This window comes from Symphodus melops (assembly GCF_947650265.1).
Source record: "Symphodus melops genome assembly, chromosome: 5".
NCBI lineage: Eukaryota > Metazoa > Chordata > Actinopteri > Labriformes > Labridae > Symphodus > Symphodus melops.
Window position 1 is genome coordinate 26699466 of NC_136695.1, and position 26443 is coordinate 26725908.

At 39.0% G+C, this 26443-nt stretch overlaps 3 protein-coding genes and 1 long non-coding RNA gene across 6 annotated transcripts; 1 reads left to right on the plus strand and 3 right to left on the minus strand.

The window, feature by feature from the left end:
• Positions 1–531: 531 nt before the first annotated feature.
• Positions 532–11201, minus strand: LOC306824030 (uncharacterized protein; the record flags this gene model as incomplete). Its single annotated transcript, XM_079343987.1, has 11 exons — positions 10822–11201; positions 9663–9707; positions 9526–9573; positions 8657–8907; positions 3867–4140; positions 3151–3182; positions 2167–2449; positions 1879–1919; positions 1271–1550; positions 1033–1076; positions 532–618 (listed from the first exon to the last, which is right to left on the minus strand). The coding sequence occupies exons 1-11, from the start codon at positions 11072–11074 to the stop codon at positions 532–534; spliced, it is 1638 nt and encodes a 545-aa protein (XP_079200113.1). The 5' UTR covers positions 11075–11201.
• A 267-nt stretch (positions 11202–11468) lies between these two features.
• LOC306823807 (uncharacterized protein) lies at positions 11469–15094 on the plus strand. 2 transcript variants are annotated; one of them, XM_079343652.1, is made up of 6 exons: positions 11469–11514; positions 11596–11890; positions 12471–12496; positions 12616–12939; positions 14122–14306; positions 14399–15094. In XM_079343652.1, exons 2-6 carry the CDS (start codon positions 11638–11640, stop codon positions 14577–14579), a joined length of 969 nt encoding a protein of 322 aa, XP_079199778.1. In that variant the 5' UTR covers positions 11469–11514; positions 11596–11637; the 3' UTR covers positions 14580–15094. The 2 variants fall into 2 exon arrangements, with proteins under 2 accessions (XP_079199778.1, XP_079199777.1); XM_079343651.1 differs by lacking the exon at positions 11469–11514 and having other exon boundaries at positions 11545–11890.
• On the minus strand, positions 15076–16913 carry LOC306823809. The gene is made up of 4 exons (XR_013779059.1): positions 16578–16913; positions 16153–16185; positions 16043–16071; positions 15076–15379 (listed from the first exon to the last, which is right to left on the minus strand). It is a non-coding gene; the product is annotated as an uncharacterized lncRNA (long non-coding RNA).
• A 670-nt stretch (positions 16914–17583) lies between these two features.
• Positions 17584–22594, minus strand: etsrp (ETS1-related protein). 2 transcript variants are annotated; one of them, XM_079343650.1, is made up of 8 exons: positions 22450–22594; positions 22018–22099; positions 20589–20675; positions 20393–20467; positions 20151–20300; positions 19803–20063; positions 19261–19379; positions 17584–18611 (listed from the first exon to the last, which is right to left on the minus strand). In XM_079343650.1, exons 1-8 carry the CDS (start codon positions 22513–22515, stop codon positions 18324–18326), a joined length of 1128 nt encoding a protein of 375 aa, XP_079199776.1. In that variant the 5' UTR covers positions 22516–22594; the 3' UTR covers positions 17584–18323. The 2 variants fall into 2 exon arrangements, with proteins under 2 accessions (XP_079199776.1, XP_079199775.1); XM_079343649.1 differs by having other exon boundaries at positions 20589–20708.
• Between the last annotated feature and the right edge of the window lie 3849 nt (positions 22595–26443).

Here is a 26443-nt window from a genome sequence, read left to right on the forward strand (position 1 = left end):
AACGATTACAAATGTTTCATAATCACTTCTTCATGACTTTAACATTCTACAGCTATTTTTCCACGCATGTTGCCATGGTAGCACCTAAAAGAATTTCTGAGTATGCTGCCTCGCTCATGAAGCTCTGGTTAGCTTGCTTGCGCTGGCTGATTGAATCACATTGCACTAAGTTAAGTTCATGGCTATTCAGCTAATTCCATTAGAATAGTCGGCTCCACATCAGCAGTCAATCCAGGTGTTCTTTTCTCCTCGACAACTCGGATGATGATCTTCCCCTGACTTCCAGTCCTATATTCGTCCAGATATCTGGCGGTTCGGTAAGCCAAAGATGACTAAAGCGCTATCAAATGGTAAGAAAACATATAACTGGTGGTGGTGTATTTCATGATGTTTTATAAGGTTAAATCTAACTTCCTTCTAATTCACGGGCGTCACGTTTACAGTCTTCATTCTTCTCACAGTCATGCTGGCCACGTGTCGGGTCTAACAGATCCAATACACGCCGGGCCAGATGGCTACTATTTCAGACCATTAGAGAGTTTTTCCACTAGAGAATTTCTCAAACTCCTTAAATTTCAAACCCCTCAATGTTTCCAAAAGAATATGTTCCAGATCTTCCTTTACACTCAAAAAATGTCAAAGACAATAAACAAATTAGTCATTTCTCTAATGGTAAAAATAAAAAGGATCATCTGTGGGGATTTAATCAGAGATGTATGGAAGTTATCTGCGTATTTTTTCCATGATCACTCAAGAGTATAATACAGGGTTTCTTCAAAAATATTTGTCTGTAATTTTGTAAATTTCTACTTTGCTGTAGCAACATAGAAGATCCCCTCTATCCCTTTTACCCTTTACTCAATACAACTATCAAATTTAATGCAGCATATGAAATCACCCACAGCACTTCACATTAAGAATTTCCTTTAAAACTTTAGAAATACTGAACTTTTACGCTACAGACCTGAACCTGACAAGCAACTATATCCATTTGTTTTGGTTTGTATCAAGAGGTGCGATGTTCAGACTCACTGTTTCAAACTTTGGAGGTTGATGTTCATCCACTGAATCTTTCTCTGAGGACAAAATACATTTGTGACTACAAGGATGAACTTACTTTAATGAGACTTTGATCTACTTTAGAAAAGTTCAGCTGCTTTACAAGGTAACATAAACATAACCAAAAGATATCAAATTCAAAGAATTCATTAAATTACATTTATTTATTAAATTTATATTATTTATCAAAGATTTGTTTTGTTTGTCTTACCTTTGGATTCTGAGCTCTCTGGAAACATTAGCATGACATCATCCCTGTTCAACTTCTTTAAAATCTCTCTGGTCTTATCCACAGACTGTCGCCCGTAGGTCCGCATCATCATATCCGCTATTACTGTTCGGTCCTCTGAGTCTCTCAAAAAATGTGGGACGTCTATGGAGTCATTTTCAAAGGCCAACAGCAGACTCTTCATGAATTTCTTGAGCTCTCCGTTATTTAAAGACTGCAGGATTTCCAAAAGCAGATCCTCAACAGCTGCAATTGTTGCTGCCTGGAAAAGTTAAACACTCATGGGACATTTACTTCATCAACCAGGACAATTTTAAATGTGTCTCTTATGGTTTCATTAGTGCAATTATAGAGGTGGGTGTTTCTGTTAGATATACTTTTCAATATTGATTATTGTTACGGAAAGGTCAGAAACATATTATGTGACATTACATCTCATAACAACTGTCAAAGATATTTATGATTCTGCTGCTAAAATGTTCAACCTGAACAAAGTTTCAGCTTCGTGAAAAACAGATGAATTCAAATGTGATCATATTTGTTCATGAATGTTCATGTGTAAGTCAGACAGATGTGAAGTGATGACTTACTTTCTCAAACAGGACAGAGCGTGGTTCATCTGACGGTTTCTCTGAGGAAAGAAGTGATTAAAAATAAGTCATGAGAGATTGATCTTAAGTCTGAAAAATAGTTTAGTAATGATTTGTGAGGTACAACATAAGTTAAAAAAATATAAACCAGTTAAAATGTCTTAATATCTGTGAAATATGAATCCTATCATTTATCATGTAACAGATAGAGATGTAACTTAAACCTTTCTGAAATAGGTTTAAAGACAGTTTTATGATTTTAAACTATTTTGGTCTTCATGGTCGTACTTTTGATACTTGAGTTGGTCTCCAATAACTTCTGCACCAGATCAGTTCTCTCCATCTTCTTTAAAAACTTCATCGTCTTCACCACAGAGTTTTGGCCAAAAGTTAAAATGATAACACACGCAGCTTCCTGATGGTTTGTCTGCCACAGGAACCGAGGGTTGTATGAATTATATGTTTCATGGTCTTCGCTTCTGATCAACTCCTTCAAGTCCTTATGCTCATCTTCAGTTAGGCAAGATGTAATCTCCACAAGCAGATCTATAACAGATGTCATCATTTCTACCTGCAAAATTAAAATAACAATGTTTTGAAGGTGCAAAAGTGCAATTTTTGAGCTGAGATGAAAACAGATATTTGTTTTCACATTTCATCAATTGTATTTTTTGAAGTTTGACCACATAAAGTTCTGTAAATGCAAATCATTTTAATCATTTAGGAGAGTGGAGGATTCAGTGTGACAGAGGTGTCGCCAAGCAGCAGTTTGTTTTGCTTTATTGCTGGTGCTCAAGAGCAACATCTACTGGATCAGAAATGTTGCACAATCTGCCTTTAAATTGTGACTTTGGATATGCATCTTCGTTTTGATTAGTTGAATCAAATTAAGAAGACTTAAAGAAAATCACGTTCAGACACACTTTAAAAGACAAAATTCACAATTATTTGAAATAAATAAATAAATGCAAATAAACATACATTTCTCTCATCAGAAAAACAAGTAGACATAACAAACATAAAATGTACAAAAATTCAGAAATAACACAAACTCTTCACATTATAATCAAATAACATTGATGCCAAGACCTTATGTGTACTTTACTCTTTGAATAAATATTGATTAAAATATGTAAATGTATCTTAAAGGATCACATTTTTCTAAGCATTAACAATAAAATAACCTTTATTTGTTTACCTTTAATTTAAATGTTCAAGGTTGACTGTGTAATAGCGACACAGTGTAAAGTCAGAGTGATGTGACATACTCACCCTCTGCGTCAGTGAAAGCGGCTCTTCATCTTCTGAGGAAAAAACAAAACAAAACCACTTTGATTCCTACACCACCTTTATGTACATTTAAAACAAAAAGACAACAAAGCCTAATCATCAGTGAATCAATATGCAAACTAAATAAAGACTTGAGAACAATTTTAATTAGTTTATGGGTCGTTTTTTTCTTTCATTAATGACATTGTAGCTTTAAATCTGTTATTGTTGTAGTTTGTCTCTGTCCTTCCTGCATCTCCTTCTTCCCACTTTCTTAACTCAGCACAGTTTTGGCAGACGGCTGTTCATCATGAGTCTGGTTCAGCTCGAGGTTTCTGCCTCTAAAAGAAGTTTCTCTTTTCCACTGTTACTTTTCTAAATTCAATTCAATACGAAAAACATTATTTGTTATTTGGCAGGAAGTTCAAAGGCCCACACAGCTGTAAATGCTGCTTCTTGTTCATGATGGATAAATGTTGAGTCTTTGTAGATAATATAACACAGAGCACTCCTTGTCTTGACATTACGTCTGTTATGAATTGAAACAATAAAGATTTATTAAATATATTAAAGCAATAATTCCAAAAGTTCTGATCAAAAAATCTGATCAAAACATTGTTTGCACACTGTTGTGCTCTCCTAATTCATTTAAATATAAGACTCTTAAAATGCCCTGATTGTAATGTGTGAAGGTTTTGTGTTTGTCTCTTTTGTCTAACCTTTGGACTCCTGTCTGCTGTCAAGCAATCTCTGCACGAGATCAGTCCTCTTCATCTTCTTCAAGATATTTTTGGTCAACTTCACACTCTCCTTTCTGTAACGCTTCACCATCAGCTCCACTATTTCCTCCAGGTCTGTTGGTTTTAGATGGAGGTCTGATAGGAGGGAGACACCTTTCTCCAATTCAACATGGAGGCAGAAATCTTCAAGCTCCTCAGAACTCAAATGTCTCAATGTTTTAAACAGCATCTTCTGTGTCGTCATCTTTTCAAGCTGGAAAACAAAAGATAACACCACAGAATGAGTGCCAGGGTGTAGAGATCCTTTCATTTCATTTCATAAATACCAGAGTTATTGACAAGTAGTGTGTAATCACACTCTGATGAAACTTTTAAAAAAGTAGCTCATATTTCTTCACAAAAAATAGAAAACATTTTAAACTTGTTCACTGGCATTGATGGGTCACTCAGTAGTTATTAATCAAAGGCTGCAGCCTTTAGACTTCTCTACATCCATTTGGAAATCTTATTCATGACTTACAAGCATTACATGGCCAGTTTCCAGGACACCTCAGTGTGATGTTGTCTATGCGGTGCGGACTTGTCAGTAGACTGAACCCTCGTGGAAATTCAGTATGCATTTTTATGTGCACCTCAGTAGAGTGAACATTTCAGTAAGGATACTAGCTTCCAGGTTTCATACAGTATGGTTTGGATGCATCTTTTCAGGAAATTAATTGTATTTTAACACCCACAATGCTGTGTGAAATTAACCTTAAAACATCAATTCATGTGCGTCTCTATCTATAACAAATGAGCAAGGATTAGTTCAGTTAATATTTAATCTAGAATGAAATTATATAAACCATTCCCCTCTATTTAAATAATGATTTCCATATTCTTCTTTGGTTTATTGTACTTCATATACTCTATATTACTGGCTTTTATTTTTACTTTCCTGAATGTAATAAGTTATTTTAACATCTAATCTGTTTTTTTATTTTATTTCTATATTGCTTTTTTTTTTTAGCTGACTGGATGTGCATTACTGTTCTTGAATAAAACAAAACAAAACGAGGAAGGATCACCGATTGCTGTCATAAGGGAGAGAGAGAGAGAAATAGAGAGAGAGAAAGAGAGAGAGAGAAGAGAGAGAGAGAGAGAGAGAGAGAGAGAGAGAGAGAGAGAGAGAGAGATCTTTGTATGTAGCTCGGTCCTGGGCTGATGATGGGCTTGCACCTCCTGGACCTGACTCCACATGAGTCTCACTGGTTCCTTCTCTTTCTCTCTTCTCTCCTTCTGTCTCTGTCCCTTCAACCTCTTCATCTCTCTCTCCTGTCTCATCCTCTGTTGAATTTTTAAAATGAAAAGTCTAAGTACTGAGTCACGATTAATCTAATTTGACCTAATATTTTAATGCTTAGTCACATTATCACATTATCACTTATCTATCCATCCAAACGTCCAAATATTATCTTTCATACTGTGACTGAACATAAAATATTCTTATTCATTGCATGTCCTTTCATTTTTCAGACTATAGGCTACATTTACAGTAGGTTAGAGTTTATTGTCTATCTGTTGCATCTGTAGGCTCGTTCACTGTTTCTCCTTCTCTTAGTTTATTACACTTCTCCCCTTTCCTCCTCTTTGTCTGATCATCCTTTGCATGTCTTGCTGCAACAAATGAGAACTTGATTGATGCAGCCTCTTACGTTGCATCTTTGCTCCTACTCATATAAATGTCGTCCTAAAAAAATAATAGACTAGATTTTCTAGATTTATGGGAATAAAAAGCGTCGGGGTTTTTAATGAATCACACTCATGTTGAGACAAATGGAGCTCAGCGTAAGTTCAGACAGGAAGACTGGTGTTATTCTTTCATTCATTCACCTCTTCATTCATTCTTAAACCAAACCCCCTACTACCACCTGTATCTCTCTCTGGCAAGCAGCTGATCATGGGCGTGTATCATCCTGGAATTAACCAACCAGACTCTGCCACGAACTTTCTCTACCAATCAATGGCTTGCTGTCAATAGTTTAAAAACTCTCTCTCTTCCAGTCATCCTGTAGCTGCAGGCATACGCCGCAACCCTCCTCCACCCCAGTCACCTCCTTCCAGCTCAGCAGAGTCCAGGCCCCATCTGAAACCCACTCCTCTTCTCATCCTCCATCCTTTTCACCACCACCAGTGTCTAGACTCCACAGGGGGGCATCCTATCCCGCGTCGGCCTCACTACCCCTCAGAGCTCATGAAGTCGTCATGACGGAGTCTAGCCCCCAAAAGACTTTGCACATTTCATTCTACAATTGTTGCACATTTCATTGTAATAAATAATTGTTCATTCTTAATTAAGTCTCTCCTGATTGAAATCACATGATATTCTGAGCACCGTTGGTTATATTTTCAGTGTCAAACTCCATGATTCAATCAGTCTTTTAATTTTTAATTATAGGGACACAATAATAATAACACATTAAAACATCAAGTATTTTCGAGTCATCAGGCTCAAGTCCAAGTGGAGTCACGAGTCATTGCTGTTAAAGTCCAAGTCGAGTTGCAAGTCTTTAATGATTTTGTCAAATCGAGTCCAAAGTTATAAAATCCGTTGAACACCTCTGGATAGATGACACTTAGGTAAAGTTAGAAAGATATTCACTTCACACCTCTTGATAGATGATAGCCTCCGTAACCCACTTAAATGAGTCAACTGTTTAACCTGAATACAGTTCGTCTCGTACAGATGAAAGTAAATCAAAAGAAAAGTGTGCTGACTCACGTCCGCGTTTAAGAGACAATTAAAAATCGATGACTTCTTCATAAACTGAACCATGAAGGTGCATGACAGGCTTTGTTCATTTTTCTAATGTTCAGGAGTTGACAAATACTCACCTGGTGTCTTTCTTTGCACACGTCAAATGTTTTAGTAGCCTAATGATCAACTCTTCAAAAAAAAAAAAAAACACATTTAAGACCCAGTCACATTTCTACATGTCGCTCATCTCTTACCCGGAAATCTAAAAGACAACTCTGTGCTGTGTAGCTTTTTTGGAAGTCAACGTCAACACCTCAGTTACATGTATCGCCTCCCTCACTTGCGTCTAATGCTGCATTCAAGTGCTGTCGGACACGTCGGAAAACGAGTTTCTGAGTTGCAAAATGCACATGAACATCTAGTCAAGTCGAAACGTGCCCGATTTCAAGGTGGGAAAAATATGTATTGTTGATGTATACATACTTTTTAAAAAAAATAATGATTATCGTAGGCTATTGCTATCAACTTTTTTCTCAAATATAACTTCTAACAGAGATAATTGACTTCTTCTTTGTTGCATCAACGCTGTTTTGTGGGAAAAGTCGAAAAATAAAAACGAATTCCCAACTAGGAATATTGGACCAGCCGAGCAGCACCTGAACGCAGCAGAGATACATGGAGAGACGCAAGAGAATGAATCAGAGAGAGAGAGGAAACGAGGAAATGTTTTAAGAGACAGGAGACTTCCTCTCCACCGAAACGTCACGTGAAGCGTGACGACATCAGGTGTGAAGCGTGACGACATCAGGTGTGATCACGTTCAGCCGTCAGTCGGCTTTAACAGCTTTGTTTATGTCTTCTTTCTAATAAAAACACAGCAATGGTGTAAAGTCTCTTCATGTGACTTGACAACACACACCTGCAGTACACACGGAGACAAACCTGCAGTCTGCTTAAACCCATCAGGACAATTTCTACATGAAAAGTTGGAACATTGAATTGTTATTTGTATTTCATTTTACTGATAATCCGATGGTCTTTATTGTGTAAACACAGACACTTTATAATGTCATAGGCACACTTAACATTTTGTATTATTTAAGTTATAGGGAATCCAGAATAACCTACATAACATTTTCCAAGCACAAAGATCACTAATGATCAATATGAAACATAATTAATGTAAATATAACGATTCATGTAAAACTTGTTTCTTTATCTTCCTCTAACTCAGCCTCTTTCTCAGTTATTATTCACAGTTACTCCTACATACCACTGTATGATCGTTTGTAGTTTTCCTTCCGACAACATCCAGCTTTACAACAACGTGACTGTAACTTCTCTGAAGAGATACGAAAGAAATAATTTTTTGGATGAAAATTCACGTTTTTAAAAACATGAGTTAATTCTGCATCATTATATTTACTTTACATACAATTTTAGACACTCCAAATATTAAAACAAAGCAAATAGTAGCAGTAACAGTAGCAGTAGAAACAAATTTGAACATTTTATTAAAGATTAGATAACGGACATCATGAAGCACCATCCAAATGTAAACATTCAACATAGAAACGTTTTAAAACACGAATTAAAAAATAATCTTTGGAAGCATTTTGGAAGAATTAAGATAATTCTGTTTTAACTCAGATCAATTAATAAGTTTAAAAAATATAGCTCTTTGTTTGTTGTGAATTGAGTTCATTATTTTTGCATGATTATCAGTATTTGCTGAATCTAAAAACTTATTTTAAATCTCATCATATCGAATAAATTCATGAAGTGAATCAAGCTGATCTGTTCAAACATTAACATGCAGTGGAAAAAGACAAATGAGAAACCAGCATAGAAACATAGAGACATTACAATGAATATTCCCAAATTATTCATGTATGTACCAGCATAGAAACATAAGAGACATTACAATGAATATTCCCAAATTATTCATGTATGTAAAACCTGGTTGTGTAGACAGCTTACATGTTTGGTCTAAAGAAGATTTCAACCCCAACATTTAGTGATTTTACTTCTCATTGAGGTCGTCAATGAGATATTTCTCCTGTTTCTGAAGGATTTCGTAGAAGACATCTTTGCTTTTAGCACCAGCTTTCAGGCAACCGCGGTAGAGCTTTCTCATCTTCGCCTGAGAGGTGGGCAGAGCTAGAATCTTATTGTAACTCTCTTGTTGGAGGACACCTTTCACGAGGAGATGATCCAGAATGGGATCCACGTTGCTCACTCTCTCGATGAGCTCCTCTTGATGTTTATCCACAAAGTGTTGGTCTGAGAGAAAGGAGAACAAAAACAATCAAGGACTGATGCTGATAATTCATTTAAATTAATAACTAATTTTATCTCTGTTATGCGCCCATATCACTACATTTATTAACCAGTCAGATAGATAGATAGATAGATAGATACTTTATTGATCCCGAGGGAAATTCAAGAGTGTAAGTATCATTGTTATATACTAGCAGTTATCTTTCACCCAAGGAAATCTGTCTTGGTATTGGATTTTTTTTCTCTCCCTAATAACGATATCCACCCCAAAAATTACACATCGGTTGGGCCCTTCTAATAATGTGCACTTTTTTACCACAAAACACCAACCTGGCCCAATCCAAATTCCCCATGGTTGAGCCCAAATCAAAGGGTGGGGACATGAAAGTTTATACCTGCTGCTATCCTAGCCGAAGCAAACTCTACTTACATCATAGAGGTGTAAATATTATCATCTAACCCATGAAAATAATGCATAAAGGTATATCTTCTGAACATGTAAAAATATTCCTTTATACTCCTTATTAGTATGTTTCTTGAGCCTGAACTCTGTTTAGATCGGAAATGTTCAGAAATGTCAAAGTGACCTTTACAGTCAAAGAGAGATACATGTCCTCCTACCGCCTGATGTGGTATCTGCACCAGTTGCTCCGCCTGAGGGTCTTGCAGCTAAAAACAAAAAGAATGAAGAAAAGGATTGGATTTGGTTTAGACTTTTTCTTCCACCAGGACAAATTGAAAACAGGAAAACAACTCACTGTCGCTGGTCCCGGCTTTTGAGTCAAGTCCAGCTATCACTTTAACTGCAATAAAAGAAGGACACAGTGTTAGCATGTGATGGAAACAAAACAAGCATAACTGTGAGGTCTGTAAATCTGTTCCTCAAACACAGATGATGCTGCAGAGCAGGGGTCTCCAACCTTCCTTCATCTGAGAGCGATTTTGAAAAAATGTGTTGAACTCAAATTGCGCTCAGGCAATGCTTATGAATAATCTTGAATTCACATCAAGGTCCAAGAAAGAATATTTTACACTTCTTATTGTGCCATATAGTAAGATGTGTTCCTGAAAATTCAAGAAAATATTACTTTACACTTGTTTTTATGGGCCAAATAACCGAATACTGGGAAGAGGTGCATTTACTGTAGTCGGATTTACTTTTTACACAGTCGGTCAACCTATCAGCGAGCTGCCTGTAGGAGACCCCTGTGGAGAGTCCCGTCTCTTCATGGTGGACCCCCAGGACCAAATAAAGAGCTTTTACTTTAATGACCTTTTTATGGCAAAGTTATGGTTTTCATTTTTGAATTACCAATGTAAGCGTTGTCAAAGTTGTGTCTTTGTTTTGACTGTATTGACAGGTGACACATAAAATGTGCATTCGACCTGCATCTAGAGTTGCACCTTCAGTCAATTTCTCGAGGACTGTATCCTCTGTACATGGAGCAGCCTGCCACCTTAAATGAAATCTCCTGGTGGTTAATCTTTGTAGTAGACGACCTTGTCTGTTGTCTATTGTCTAACTGTTTGTTCTGTTTTCCTTGTTTGAATTATCCTATATGCTTGTATTTTTATTTAACATGTGAAGTGTCTTTGAGTTTTTGAAAAGCACTCTATAAATAAAATGCATTATTATTATTATTATTATTATTATTATTATTATTATTATTATTACCTTTGGTTCAAGGTCAACGTGGCATGAGCGAAAGTGAAAGTAAAAAGGAGCGGGCTGTTTTTAAAAAAAAAACTTAAATATGTGATTTACACTATATTTTGTACTATTGCAGAAAAAATACATATAAATATTAATTAAATGTTGCTTAACGTTGTAGTCTATTTGTTGCACTTTAAACATCCTGCAGAGGAAGCCCAGCCTTTGTGTTCTGCATGAAACCCTTTAGGAAGTTACATATTTACCGAGTTTCTTGGCTTCATTCTCGCAGTTCACTTCTTCCAACAACTCCACAGCCACCTTTACAGCTCCATCCTCGGTAAAAGTAGAAACCAAGACGTCTGCGATGTCTAAGAAGTGTTTTCCCTCCACTTGTCTGCGCCGGACGCGCGGCTCCTCCCTGCGATCCAACAGCTTGCTGCAAAACTTTTTAAAGTCAGATTCTGACAGATCCTCCAGCGTGTCTGTTAAAGCAGCTTTCTTGGTTTTGGGGGCCATTTTTCACTAAGAGGTCCCCCCACGTCTCCTGTGGCCTACTGATTGTCAAGAAGTCTACTTATTTCCGGAACAGATCTGTCCTCTCTATAGAGACAATCGTAAACATCTGGGAGGAAATGGTGCGTTCAAGTGCTGTAGAAAATATAACGATCATTTCAATAGAAGGGATGAAATGAATCGATTTAAGTAATCAGTGTAAGAATTAGGAAAAACAAATTTATTACGGTTGATAAAGAAAATAGCTTGTACAAAACAACTATTCAATCTAATCTATAAGGATTTTTTTTCAACTGAGAAGCTTGAAAAACATGCTTTATTTTACTTGTTTTTACACATTCACATCTTATTTAATATTTACACTTTTGTTTTCATTGTTTGACGTGACGCGTCTCTACTATACTATACTTATGACACAGAGGGATGTCATCATTGGTCACGCGGTCGTTCAGGGTTTCAGTGATTGGTGTTTTTTGGGGGGGGTTTTGACGCGCCAAATGTTTGTCAGTCATGTTTTGGTGAAGTGCGGACTCGTCACACCTCAGCGCTGCGGACCGAGCAGGTAGATGGCGCCCACCACTATCAAACGAGCTATAGCGGAGGCTTTGGATGATCTGAGTAAAGAGGATTATCTGAAGTTTTGTGACCAGCTGAGGGACCGCAGAGAGGAGCCTCGGGTCAGCCGCAGAGCTGTGGAGGAGAAGAGACGATGGGAAGTGGCAGACGTTTTGGTTTCAACGTTCACAGAGTCCAAAGCTCTGCAGGTGACTCTGGACTTACTGAGGCAGATCAACCTGAACGAGGAAGCAGCCACACTGGGTGTGTTTACAAACCTTCATGTTGTCTACATGGATGGTCTTTTTTTTGTAAGGAGAATTACGCAAAGTGTGGTTAAACACCAACTGCCTCACATCCAACCGCTGTATGAGAAGAGGCCTACTTAAAGTTTCTGAAATAATTGTGACTTTTTTTTTCAGTAAAAATGTATCAAATGACAATAAGAAAGCTATGGAAGCAGCTCTCTCTCTCTCTCTCTCTCTCTCTCTCTCTTCTATGCAAATTACATTTGAAAGGGGACTTTAACAGAAGTGTACACAGTCTGTGCACTGTGAGTTTTCAAGATGTCCTTCTCAAGATGGATCTTCTGACTACAAACAAGTTGAATCATTTATGTTTTGGGGCCATCAAAATACATTTTTGCCAAAATGTTTCAAAAGCATTGATATTGTTTATTTTTTTCCAGACTGGTTTAAACTCTCTAAAAAAACAAACACTGCAGGTCATGTGTCTTGATATTGGTGGAGTGTATGTTTTAATGAATGCATCACTGAAAAAAGTCACAATTGTGAAGAAAAAGAAAAAACATGTAAACTCTTCACCGTATCTATTTTCTCTATAGGTTTAAAGACCAAAGCCTTTGCTGATGTAAGTTTAACTATACACAATGACCTATAATCTCTTTTAATATGAGTTGTTTTTTATCATTATAAATGATACTCACATTGTTGTTTTCTGTTTGTGTTCACTTTGTCCTCCTTGGGTAGAAAGGTGAGCCGTCCTCACAGGAGACTCTGAAAGCTGCTGCGCTCCGCTCTCCGTTACAGGCTGCTCCAAAAAACGGAGGTCCTCAGATGAACAGGCAGGAAGAGGTGGAGGCTGGAGCAAAGACTCCAGACCTGTCTCAGGCCGGCGACGCCTGCGATGAGCACTTTCTTCTTGGCAGGCGCACGATTCTGTTCGGCAAGCATAAAGGTAAAACCTTTCAGTGGCTGATCGAGAATCATGTGAGCTACGTTGCCTACGTGACAGCCGGCCACCAGAAGGAGAACAAGTCCAGTGTGAAGCAGGACCCGCTGACGGCCAACAAGGTACAACGAAGAACAATGAGAGGCCTTGTCTTTAAAGCATCAACATTTCCTCTTTTCTCAGATTTGTTCTCTCTAACTGCAGGAGGTCAGTTTATCATTCAGTTTATCAATTAGTGAGTCTTTAAAAAGCTCCGTGCTTTAAAGTCACTCAGTAAAGTGTTACTACTTGAGCCACTACTATTTGTGGTAACGAAAGGGATTCAATAAAACAGATTGAATAAACGTGATACAGTTACTGATATTTAAAAGCTCTTGTTAATGGGCACAGGACCAAAAAAAGCACAGCAGCATCCTGGGAGAGAGAACTTTGCACGCTGTAAACAAACAGACAGAAGTTCATCGAGCCGAGCCTTTTCTGTCTCTGAAATACCGACATTGTTTCAGTGGAGAGTTGTTGTCTAAGTGCAGGAAGAAAAACTTCTCCCACAAGAAACAAGAACCGAGGGAATTCACAACACACTTCTACTAAACTCTCTGTCAGAGCTACAACAACAACAACAACACGCTTCTACTAAAACTCTCCCGAGTTACTTTTATCATGCAGTTACTCAGTTCCTATTTACTCATTTTCAACAATGTGCCAAACGCTGATAGTTTGTAAATCCCGATCAATACATGATCTTATTTTTCTCCCCTGATGTTAAGATGCAGACTTTATTCTTCTTCTCTTGGATCTTTGCCATTTAAACACATTTGTTGAAAAAACAGGCTGAAAAAGACGACAGAGCTCTTATTAGGACGTTCTGTAATTTCCTCAACTCTTTATTAACATTTGCTTTATTTTCATTTAAGACCTTGATTGTTGAAATGAAGCTTGCCAAATGAACCTCTACTTTTTATGTTTGTTGGTTTTCATCCTGCACTCTGCCCAATCTGATAATTTCATCCTAATGTGCTTTCAAGCAGCTTCATTTATGTCGTTAATAAATGGGTCAGCTGGATTAAACCATGCTGTTGAAATTATTAATATTATGATCCTCAGGTTTCGTTGCATATTTTGTTTTTCTGAGGGCAATCTGTCATTTTTCAGACAGATGTAAAATGAATGAACTGGACAGCATGCGTCCATGCATTCACCTATTTTAAAAAGACGAATGACTGCAGTGTGTGAACATCACAAATTGACGAAATAATAAGGGATGCAGAAATATTTTAACGATACACTTGTCTTTCTGTCTGAAGGATTCACTGTTGAAATATGCAATGGCATACCCTGAGGTCAGGGAAGAAGTCAGATTGCAGAACGAGAGATCCAAAAAGAGATCCGTCCAGCCAGGCCGAGAAGGAGCAGCTCTTGTTGGGTTTGGTGTTCACACATCGGTGACACTAAAAGATCTGTACGAGTCCAAGGACTCCGAAAAAATCAGGTATGAAAACATGATGAGCAAGTGTGGATCTTGGTGTTTAGCAGGCTAGCAGACATTTAAGCCATTGTGCTTCTCTGCTTTCTTGTACACAGATATGTCAACTTCCTCAGGACAAAGAATTCAACCTGCATCAAAGGGTCCAAGATGGACACCGCTGTCAGATACATTCTGCAGCGTGACCAAGAGCAAGCCACAGCAGCGACAGTCAGGCAAAGCACCTCCTCTGTTCCCCAAGAGGCCTTCAAGAGATGGACCAGAACTAAAAGAATCTGAAGTGCCTCAGGGCAGCCATTCAGAAAAAAACAGAGAGAATTTCTATTACGGAACAAGAAAAGGTTTTATTTAAAGTCAAATCAAAAGACAAACAAATAAAAAAAATAAAATTCTAAAAAAAAAAAAAAACGAAAAAAAAACCCCCAACTAAAAACAGGATAACTCCATCGTTGCACCGGTTATGCACAAATAGTCATAGCCACAAATTACATCTTAAATCTTACATCTAACTCCCTAGAAGGCCTAAAGTCCTCCATAAATTCATAAAGTCGTCGTGGTGCATCGTTTGGAAAGGATGATTATAAGAGAATGATTAGAGGACAGATTACATCCCTTAGAAATGAATGTTGATGTGTGTAAGTTATAATTATCAGCCAGTCATGTTTTATTTACAGACGTTTTCTTTGCTGTTTGTGGATTAACAGCAGATAACACGTTTTTTTTAAAACTGTTGGTCTCTTTAAGGAATGATTATGCATAAGGAAAAAAAACTGAATAAAGAAAAATGCTTTTTACTTATTGTTTACATGAAATTAAGTCTTTTTTTATACAATATTTTGGTTAGTGTGGTTCTTTCAAACTCTTACATTTAATTTGCTTATTGAAGACGGTGAGCAACAAAGGAGAGGTCGTTGGCAAAAGTTGATTTTCATGATCAAACACAAATGACAGATTCACTCTGAGTTCAACAGCTCATAATCCGTGTATCAAGATATTCATCCCAAGTATGGATCATCCAATATGGTGCAGTACTGTTCACTTCCTGCATGGAAGCACGTGTCAGAACATCCAGTGTTTTCCTGAGGAGAAAAAAAACAACATTAACTTATTAATAGTGTGACCACATATCTTATTTCTTCCATGTCATTGTAAAAAATAAAGATGTTAGAACTGAAAGTCTAAGAGGTAGAATGTTACATACTATATTTTCCTCACTCAAAATTGTATTAATGACATATTGCTGTGTATATTTTCCTGGGAATTAATGTGTAGTAGGCAGTGGTAGTTTTAGAGTGTTGGGGTCCCAAGCAACAATCAATAAGGGGCCCTCTAACCAGCACTCATCAACAGCATGTCTGCCAGTGTCCCGTCACTCCTCTTCCTCTCTCCTGTAGACAGATAATTCCTCTGTATTTTTCTTTGCTGAATTTCAGTGACAAACTCGGTGACGCTTAGCAGGGCAACAAGAATGAGTGTTGTCAGACGAGACCCCCTCTGTGAAATGTGCACATTTTGTTCAACTGCTTTGCTTTAAGTTTGTGAGCCCTCAGGGGACCCCTTCTGGTCTGGGGCCCCAGGCAGTCGCCTACCTGTTGACAAGCAGCGTCTCCGGCAGAAGGAGTAATACATGTATTATTCATACAGGCTATATAATTGTGATTTAAGGTGTGCAGCATAAAGAGAGATAATACAGAACAATGAAGGCGAAAATATTCGGCTTAAAAAATGTATAACTTATTTACCAGGTTTGTTCCTGCTGAATGTCCTGCATCTGCAAAACATTTAAGGGAAGTTAATTTTTATAGAGAAAGTCAACTTGGTACAAACAAACAAATATGGAAGGTAAACCTACCGTAAAAACTGGGGATTTAATTTGTTTCTCTGACTGTGGAAACAAAAACAAAAAACAAAACATGAATAATTCTGCTATAATACATTTCCTCCTTTTGTTTTGTGTGCCTGACAAAGTTCAAAGGCTGTTATTCAGGAGCGCATTTAAAAAAAACACATTTGATATTTAACTATTAGTCTGAATGATAGTCAAATATTTTTTTTTAACAGACCCAATCATACACATTTGAAATCGAAAGTAAAATATTCAGTTTGTCCATTGTTCTGTTCTCTCGTCTGTATTTTGTATTTTAAGATGTCTGAGCTGAAATCAATCCATAGATTGAGAGATAAAAGTCTTGAAATATTACTTTTCTGCACAGATATTCTGGATTTATTCAAAAGTACTAACAAATCGGCTGTAAACTGATAAACGAGTGAACTGACCGAGCCTCTCTGCCTCCTCGCTGCAGCCGATCTCTCTCAGGATCTCCACGGCCACATCGCGACCTCCGGACTCGGTAAAGGTAGAAACCAAGACATCCACGATGTCTAAAAAGTTTTTGCCCTCCACCCTGTTGCGTCGGACCCGCTGTTCTCCTCTTCGGTCCAGAAGCCGGTGACAAAACTTTAAGAAATCCTGCTTTGACAGATCCTCCAGTGTGTCTGATAAAGCCAACTTCATGGTTTTACGCGGCATCTCTGGGCCTCAAAACTGCTGTTTGGACAGCAAATAAACAGCTGCAATATGTAAAATATATCTACATTTAAAATACTGTATCGAAGAACTATACAGGAAAACAAAACCTCCTACAGAAAGAGGCGTTCAAAGCAGCTGGGATATATCAGCTCTCGTGGGCGTTGACTTGTAGCTATAGATAGATAGATACTTTATTGATCCCGAAGGAAATTCAAGGTTGGTACAAGAGACCGGTTCTGCAGCGATACATTCTCGCGCTGATTGGCTTCATCTCGGACCTTGGAAGGGGTAAGGGGTAGGGCATGTTACAGGTAGGATGCAGGGGAGGGGGGGGGGGCATAAAAAACACAACTTTTATGTTAACAACACATCTGTGCCTCTAGAGGGAGGCACAGATTGAATGCAGGGAAAAACATTGCCCTTGACACAGACATACAGTAGCACATTGTGTAAGGGTGGAAGACTAGCTCAGCCAGTGCCACAAGCTATGGTTTATGTGCAGTCCTGGTCCCTATTAAGCTTTTAGGAAACAGATGATACAACATGATGTGTAACAACAGATGTATAAAACCAACCATTAAGAACTTTAAATCACTGCTTAAAACCTCTTTGCTCTGAGCTTGACATTTTGATCTGGACATTTTTTACATTGGTTTTATTCACACTCTTATTTATTGTATTTTTATTGTTTCACTTTTGTTTGTTTTTTTAGGCCAAATCTAGAAATATGGAGAGAGAGAGTCTTCACAATAATCAATGTTTATTTACACTTTATTTACACAGAACAATGACCACACAAGCCTTCACAGTGAGTGCCTGAAAAAACCATCTCAGTTCATGTTAATCTGAACAGAAAAAGAGGTAGACCTGAGTTTTGAATTAAAAATAAAATTGTATGCACAAAACTCGACATCGCACCAGTATAAACATTTACAAATCAGTGTCCTCATAGAAACACATCCCCAAAAAATGGCATTAAAAAAAATCTGTCATTAGTGCTTGAAATGTTTTTCACCAGCTCTTTTGCGTTGGAGTCTAAAATCTTATTATAAATGATATTCTCTCCGATCGTGACCAGTTTACTGCATCAGGTTAATTAGTAACAGAAAAGCCAATTAATAGTTTAAATTCAGAGAGACACAAGGGTCCAGTTAGCTGTTAGCTTCGTCGTAGGTTATCAAATGTGTGAGTCACTCCAGATTATAATATTCATTGTCTTTTCAGTTTCTAAGCAATCAGACAACAGTGCAATGATTCCCATCATTTACAGGATTTTAAAAACATTTGAGCCTCACACCACTAGAGGAAAAGTGCTGCATGTGAATACTGTGAGTTGTATTGAAAGACTACACCAGGATGATTCATTTATTAGTCTTGGTTTGTTAAATCAGCCATCGGTGGGGTTGGCTGGAGGAGGCAGCGTTCTACCTGTAGGCTGCAGTTCTCCTCTGTGTCTCTAAACCAGCGGCACCAAGTGTCCCGGCCCCTGGTCCTTACTGTGACGCCCATGTTTCACTGCTGTGCTCCGACGTTGCTGCTGCTGCTTGAACCCCGGCGCACTGCCAGGACTCTGCGTTTGTGGGCAAAACGTTCAGACTCGTCAGGACCTCCTGCGCCGTCTTTCCCAGCATGCCCTGCATGTCACAGACAAAGCGGTACACGTAGCGCTTGCCCGCCGTCTTGTGAATGATGTTTTTGTGGTAGTAGTAACGCAGGCCACGGCTCAGCTTCTCGTAGTTCATCTTGGGTTTGTTCTTGCACTGGCCCCAGCGCTTTGCCACCTGTGTGGCCAACAAACAACCACAAAGAGTTTGATTAGTGACCTGTAGGACGGAGGACCTTTAAAACACGGTCCACGTACAGCAATGGTAGAAGAAGCTCTGTTAAAGTGAGAGCAGAAGTTATGTCAGTAGAACTCCATCATAGTATAAGACAGTGAGGAGAATTTAGTGTTGAAGGAGGTAAAGGGGGAGCTAGTTTTAAAAGGAGCAATGTTGTATTAAATGTTAAAATGAGCTTACATGGGACATTAAGTAATCATGCTTTGTTGAAGTGCTGGCTTCTCTGACAACAACACATCAGCCCATACTGTATGTCCTCCTTCTAAGGTTAGATCACTAACTCACTAAATTTCAGTTTTAGGTTACTACTTCAAGAGACTATTTTAAGATGCTAACCTTAAACCTTAAACAACACCTGTAGTTGTTTCCATTGACGTCTCTGTTTTGAGGGAACAGTTGGAAAATCGGCTCTTCTGCTAAAGTTATTTTCTTAATGAGATTATTTGAAGCGTTTTTTTTATCGGGTTAAAAGAAAGACGTCATCGTTCTCATTCCACTTGTCTCATCATTCTGCTTAAATATAAAGGCTAACATCTTCCATATTGCCACGTGGTAGTCAGAAGGGTCGCAAAACAGAATTCTTGCTCACCTCTGACGGGTCGGACATCTTGAACTCCCAGCCGTCTCCCGTCCAGGAGATGAAAGTCCGACAGGCGGAGTCCAGAAGTAACTCCAGTAAAAACTGCCACAGCTGGATCGGCCCAGAGCCTGAATGACAATTAACAAACAATATTTGCATAACAGAGTCAGTATCACAAATGTATTTTTAATTAACTTTTATGTTTGGTTAATTAAGTTTTCAGATCCTTTTTTGAAGTTAAAGAAGCAGCACAGCAGGGTAAAAAAAACTACTGAAGTATAAAAAACATGAAATGGGCTCCTGCCTTGTATACACTAAGATTGAATCCTTAACACTTGAGCATAACGTGCAATGTAATGTGAAAGCTTTTCAAGGTGGAGTTGATGTTTCACTGCTTTAAAAACTGTTGCTGTAAGACAAACAATCTATAACATGTAAAACATAAAGACGAGAATATGGGCTCAATAATAATGGAGTCCTTTAAATAATGCCATTGTGATTTGAGAAGCGTGAACGAGCAGCTCAGAGTAGATGGGAGAGTGAGTATTAACCTGGATATGCTGACATTCCCGTCATCTGTCCCTCCCTCTCTGGCCTCTGTGGGTGTGGGGTTTTGCGTTTGACCACACGGGGGCAGTACTGCTCCGTGGATTGAGGACTGAGGTTGGTGGGGCAGGAGGCTGTGGGCTGGTGTGGGAGGGGGGCAGTGTAGCTGGGGGAGGAGTACTCGGGCCAGAAGGACGAGGACTGCCTCGGCCTGTCTGAGTCGTAAAGTTCAGCCGAGTGGCACGAGTAGCTCTGATCCGTCTCACCTTTAACAGAGACCAGAATTAAACACTGCTTTGCATTTGAAGCCCACTAACAAGCTCTTTTAAATATGAAATGGTGAAATGTCTTACTTTGTAATGTATTTGATCCTTTTGCAGGTACGAAGGGGCTGTTGCTGCCCTCAATGGCCGGGCTGAATTGTCCATTCTGAGGCACCAGACTCTGGTACGACTGTGGAGACTCCTGGTATCCAGTTTGAGACTGGTCGACTGTCAGCCCATCTGTTCATTGAAAACAAAGTTAGTCACCAAAATTAATAATATCTAATCTATTTTATGAACATTATAAGACAACAGAGTCCAATAAGACTCACCGTGTGGGTATGAGGACCACCAGTTGAACTCCTGGTACGAGTCCAGGTTGAAGAGAGCCGTGTCACTGGTGCTCACTGGGAAGAAAAAAAAAAAAAGAGCAAACAACGTGAGATAAAAGTCAAAACCGCCAACATTTGACTCCTTTTGCATCCATTAATGTGTGGACGTTTATTTGTTGGTGTTTTGAAGTTTCACCTTTAGTGTCATATGGGTGAGAAGCTTTGGGCGGCTCGGCGTAGCTGCTTTCTGTGACGTACTGCTGCTGTCCAGGTGCTTTGCTGTCTAACAGAAAAGACAGGTCTTCACCAGGGTAGTCTGGAGATTAAACACAATACAGACAGATGGAGGCGGTTAATGATGATGACGGCAGGATGGAGGCATATTTCATGCTTGGAAAGGACCAAAATGATGATTTGTTGTTTCAAAGGCAACTTTCTTTCTTTCTTTTTTTTTTGGGGTGGGGGGGAATATTCACTGGCAGAGACTTGAAATGTTCTTTAAATAAGTAATGTCCACTGATTGTGAAAACGAGTTCTTTTTGGATGCATTTAGGTGCTCTGGGGAAATCCAGACTTGAGAATCAGCTGCTTCGAAGACACATTGAGAAATCCTTTTCAGGCAGGATGTGAATATTTACATCCATTTCGTGTCTGCAAAGTTTGAATTTTTCTTCTAAGCAAACGTGTGAGTGCATCGCTTTTTGGAGCAACCATTGAATGCACCACATGAAGACCTCTCTAAACAGCTCAGGCTCACAACCAAGTCTGAGGATTCATTTATATTATTTTGTTAAAAAATAAAAACAGCCTTCTGCAATCTGTTTTTTTAATCTGATTAACTACGTGCTGTGTTGGAATAAACTTAAACGAGAGGGTGCCAAAATGCATCAGGTAAATTTAAAAAATAAGTCCCTGGTTTGGTCTTTGAAGGTGGTCAAACTTTTTATTTTCGTATCTTGACTGGGGATGTTGACTCAAGAAAAAAGTCATTTGTTTACTGTCGAATCAGCACCAGGCACTCAAGCCTGTGCTCCTCAGCTCAATGGACGGAGGAAACAAGGGAGGGAGGGGGAGGAAGAGAGAAGAGGAAACGCCAGCAGAGGGAGTGTGACAGAGTAGTGATGGAGGGATGGAGAGGGGAGGAAGGAGGGGGTCTTTAAATCTGTTGGAGGAGGAAGTCTGGAGGAAAGGATTAGGGAAGACTGAGAGCAAAAGGGTGGTCAGGTTAAAAGACACTCCCTCTTAGTCTTTGCCTACCTCAGCCCATTCAAGCATTATTTTACACACGCACATCTGTGTACACACACACACACACACACACACACAGCCCCCCTCCCATCCTGATCCAGCCCCTGAGTTTGAGTGAGAACCCCCCCCCCCAACCCCGGGTGTGTCAAGGTCTCATTCAGAAAGCTGTGACAGATGTGATGATGCAGTCTGCGCAAATATTTCCTCTGTCCTTGAGCGGCTCAGGTTCAGAGGAAACAGATCGTGCAAACATCGATGAAAGGGGAAAAAAAAGATAGAAAAAAAGACATCCATGCTGTGAAACTCTGCACCAGTCAGAAGTCATGATTAAAACTTGTGATGGACTAAACAAAAGTCAGGTGATTGCCTAAACTCACCATATGATGCAAAGTCAAAGCCAGCTGGCACCTCCTGTGTCCTGAAGTCTTCTGTGTAATATCCTGTCTGACAAACCTCCATCTGTGGTGAAACAGTCCTGATTACAACTTCTATCATCACTGCTACTTTGATTGTTTGTTAACATCCAAAGGCAGAGGCATTTATGACACTTTGCACTTCAAATCATTTAGGAGACGTAAAGTTCAGGTATTCATATCACACTTACTATAATCATTTTATTTTAACATAACTTTAAATTATAAAAAATAAAGAAATTGGAGATAAAAAAAGACAGATTGTGATGTAACTATTATTATTGTAAGTATTATTACAGACTATACAGGCTGGTTATTATGAATGAATGGCATTACATCCAGTCCTCATTATCCTACAAGAAATACCTTAAAAACAATAAAGAAGTAAAACCATACCTTTATTTTCGGGTCTTTGATGTCCAAGTCTCTGTCTTCTGTTTTGATGAAAGAGTCCCAGTACATCTCCGTTTTTTTCCCTCCGCTTCTGTTTTTGAAACCAGCTTTTTACTTTTACGCACTAAATGTTATCCAGCCCAAAACAACAACAACAACAACAACAACGAGTGTGGTCAGTGGTCGCACTCCGGGCCCGTTATAAGAGCAGTAGAGGAGGTGGGAGGGGCGCGTCGCCCCCCCTCCTCCCTCCCTCCCCCTCAACCCCGCGTGGCGTCGTGACCAGCTCTGTTACGTGACGTCACACATTCCCCTCCCTAGCCACAAGAGGCAAAGGAGTCATTCATGAAAACTTCACAGGTCGTAAATCCTCCGGTAAAACATCACGACGAGTGTTCATTGATAACCAGTGTTGTAAACTCGGTTTAGAAACGTGACAGAGTCAAACTGCAGAAATGCACCATTAAAATTAGGCGACACAAAGTTACTGAAGGGCCTATTAAAAAATAAAGCAGGAATATGGCTCTCCTTACTGCAGCTCTCCATAACTATTTATAATAGCACCATTTTCACAATTAGAAGAAGTGGAGCTCATTCAGACGACTCCAAAAGTGTAACAGTAATAATAATAATTAAATAAACTTAAATAATAATTTCCCTGACTGAAGACATTTTTATTTGTCCAGGTTTTTAATTAGCCTCTTTTAGGGCTGCTTTGATCTTTGTACTGTCTGTATATTGCTTGTGATGTTTTAAACCTTGTTTGTGAAGCACTTTGTGGCCTCTGCCTGCGAAAAGTGCTATATAAATAAAATGTACTTACTTACTTACCTTACTGAGCATCAAACTACAGCCTATACGTCGTTAAATTTATCCAGGCATAGTTAAGGTAGGCCTACATGTTACTTTAGTTGTGTAGACTTCTGAAGAAATACACTACAATAATCGTCAATAAGATTATTTTATGTTATAATGAATAAATAAGGGACATCATGTATGAAATTGGATATACAGCCTTGGAATAGTTTAACGCTTATATAATAAACAATAAGAACCCTATGGTGTCCCTGTAACACATGGATAACATGCGTAATAACTTGTTTAATGCTTTCCAATAGAATTGTTAGTGTTAATTTTCTATTACTGATAAGAAGTGGTCACTTTTTGAATAATAGCCTATAAATCATGACATATTCGTCCTTAAAGATCTTGAAGATGAAATACGGAGAATCCTATCAGGGGAAGCATAACGAACATTTTATTTCAAAACGAGACGCAACAATCAGGATGTGTATATTTGATCTCTCGCGAGTTTATTTCAAGCTGATTGTCTGACAGGAGGGACTAAATAACTGCGCCGCAGTCTGCACGGGTGGAGGGTCGAGGGGGTGAAGTGGAGGCTTTTTTTGAAATCACAGCAGTCGGGTTTTAATGAGGTGGGAAGAAGAAAAAAAAACGCTGTATCTTTAGAGACCATTCGACAAAACAATGGCCTGTAAAAAACACACACACACACACACACACACGCGCGCGCGCGCACACACACACGCACACACACACACACACACACACAGAAAGTGCTCCCTGAAGAAAGTCCGAAATCACGGCGTGAGTGGCTGCAGCAGATAAGGCCGAGCCGAGGGCCTTGTATAAACAAACATCTCTGCTATTCTCCTGCGACACACACACACACACACACACACACACACACACACACACACACACACACACACACACACACACACACACACACACACACACACACACACACACACACACACACACACACACACACACACACACACACACACACACACACACACACACACACACACACAGAGGGCCAGCTCCATCTGGAAAAGTGAGGCAGGGTGAAATCGTGCGCGTCCGTGGGAGACGAGAGTCGTGATTGGGAACCCCACCTCAAGACAAGGACACAACCGGGATAAAGTTACACAACACGAGGTGATTAACGAGCGTCTGCAGAGAAACATCAGGAACCACCTGGGATCAGAAGCCACTTTGTAAACACATATGAGGGATTTGAGTAAACGGGACGAGCATGACACGAATTAAGAAAAAATAAAAACAATTATAGCAAATGTAAAAAAAAAAAAACAACACAGCTGCACCAATGACCCCACATAAACTTCAATGATCAATTATATACAATAACAGTGTAAAGTGATTATACCTTTATGCAGTCCTGCATTGTTTAGGTTTATTTAGGTTAGTGAGTTACAACCAGTGATATTCATGTCTGTTACTTTATTTAAAGGTCTTATACTGTGTAAGACAGGCTGTCTTTAACAGCCTTATGAAGTCATGTTGTAAACATATTAGCTAAATGTAAATGCATACACAAAGCCACCCATAAGGGGGGGAATGGGAAAGTCCCCTGAGACCCAGCAGCATGGAGGGGAGGCCCATCGTAAATGTCAGCAATCAAACCATATTATAAGTTACTCTTCATTACTTAGCCTAAAGCAAAAAAGAAAAAAACATTTTAATGTTTGCCTGTTTTAAAATGTAAAAACTCTTTTCAAATTGGTACGAGATGGGAATCAGGGACAAAGAAGGGGGGGGGTTAAGGAGCCACAGGTCAGATTTGAACCACGGCCCTATAATCACCATGCACCGACAAAAAGTATTCCAAAAAGACTTCCACAGACATCATTAAGATCTCTTGACGGGCCTAATCTCGACTTCATATTTGTCAAAAGAGCTTTGTCCCAGACTACAGTAAACTTGGATTAATTTCTCTGGACCATAGTACACAACATCAATAAAGTTCAGTCTAAGTCTAAGTCTACAAAACTCACTGATGTTTCAAACACACGAGATGCCGGGCTGGTGAGATTCAGTAGAGGGGCCTGTGATCGATAATCAGATCCGTTCCATATCAATTCAAAAGAGAAAAGAAACATAATCAATATGTGTGTAAATAATCCTTTTCAGACATTTAAATACAAAACAATGCGTTATCTTCTAATATAAGAAGACTTGTTCTGTCGACGTATCTTTCCGATTAAGTACAAAACACCACTACAGAATTCCCTTTTGTTTTCTTTGGGTCAATAAAACTGAAACGTTGATCATACAATATAGTTGTGTATCCATACTGATGTATCATAACACTCCTAATAATAAAAGGGACTTTTTAAAGGCTGGTTGAAACAAGCTCACAAAGGTACATCAGAGCAGATTTCATGGTTTACCATTAAAACAACGGTCAAATCTGTGATCTGGACAGGACGTTGAACTTCCTTCAAACACTCAAGAACTCAAAACTCAAGAAGCCTGGGAGTCATTCGAGAATCTCCTCAACTTGCCTGCGAAAGATCTGAGATGATGAATAAACCAAGATCTTTGACTAACATACCTCAACTCCAACAACGTGCTCAATAAAGCTTTCATGAATCTGTTTCATCTGTTGTAATAAAAATTTACACCGTCAACAGCACAACAAAAAAAACACTTGAATCAACCTCAAGAAATATAGACAATTGCCTATAATGAAAATGAAGAGCATGGCTCCAACACTGTTTGTGTTTTACAGAAGAAGAAGAAGAAAAGGACATTTTGAGAGTAACGTCATGATTACGTCACAGCAGTTGAACATGCATCGTGTGGTAGAAAAACAAGTGGAAACAAGTGGTGAGAAATACAGAGAAGCTGGCCATGTTCCTGTTATGAAGCTGGGAAAATGTCTTGTGTCGTTGGACGTCAAGAGAAAGTGAAAATGAATGACCTCTATTTCTATAGAAGCCAGCAAGTCAGCAACTACGTCCTTTATTTAAAATGCAGACGTCAATAACAAAATCCTGCACAGCGGCATTTATGTGGTTGCTGCTGGCGAGGCAGTACGTCGGTCTTTAACACATGAGAAGTATCTGACGAATCTCAGTCTTCAGTGTCCTGGGCAGGACCGCAAAAAAACCCTCACGTATCAAGACACCTGTATGACCAGAGTTTTCTTGAGCGTGGCTGCTGGGCT

Bases quoted from the DNA above. Each gene is read 5' to 3' on its own strand.
- LOC306823807 (XM_079343652.1), top strand. From the start codon at position 11,638: ATGGCGCCCACCACTATCAAACGAGCTATAGCGGAGGCTTTGGATGAT. The intron at 11,891-12,470 runs GTGTGTTTACAA...TTTTCTCTATAG, and splicing joins CGAGGAAGCAGCCACACTGG to GTTTAAAGACCAAAGCCTTT. The intron at 14,307-14,398 runs GTATGAAAACAT...TCTTGTACACAG, and splicing joins AAGGACTCCGAAAAAATCAG to ATATGTCAACTTCCTCAGGA.
- etsrp (XM_079343649.1), bottom strand. From the start codon at position 22,515: ATGTACTGGGACTCTTTCATCAAAACAGAAGACAGAGACTTGGACATC. The intron at 20,468-20,588 runs GTGAAACTTCAA...TTTTCTTCCCAG, and splicing joins TCACCCATATGACACTAAAG to TGAGCACCAGTGACACGGCT. The intron at 20,064-20,150 runs GTAAGACATTTC...TCTCTGTTAAAG, and splicing joins AGGATCAAATACATTACAAA to GTGAGACGGATCAGAGCTAC.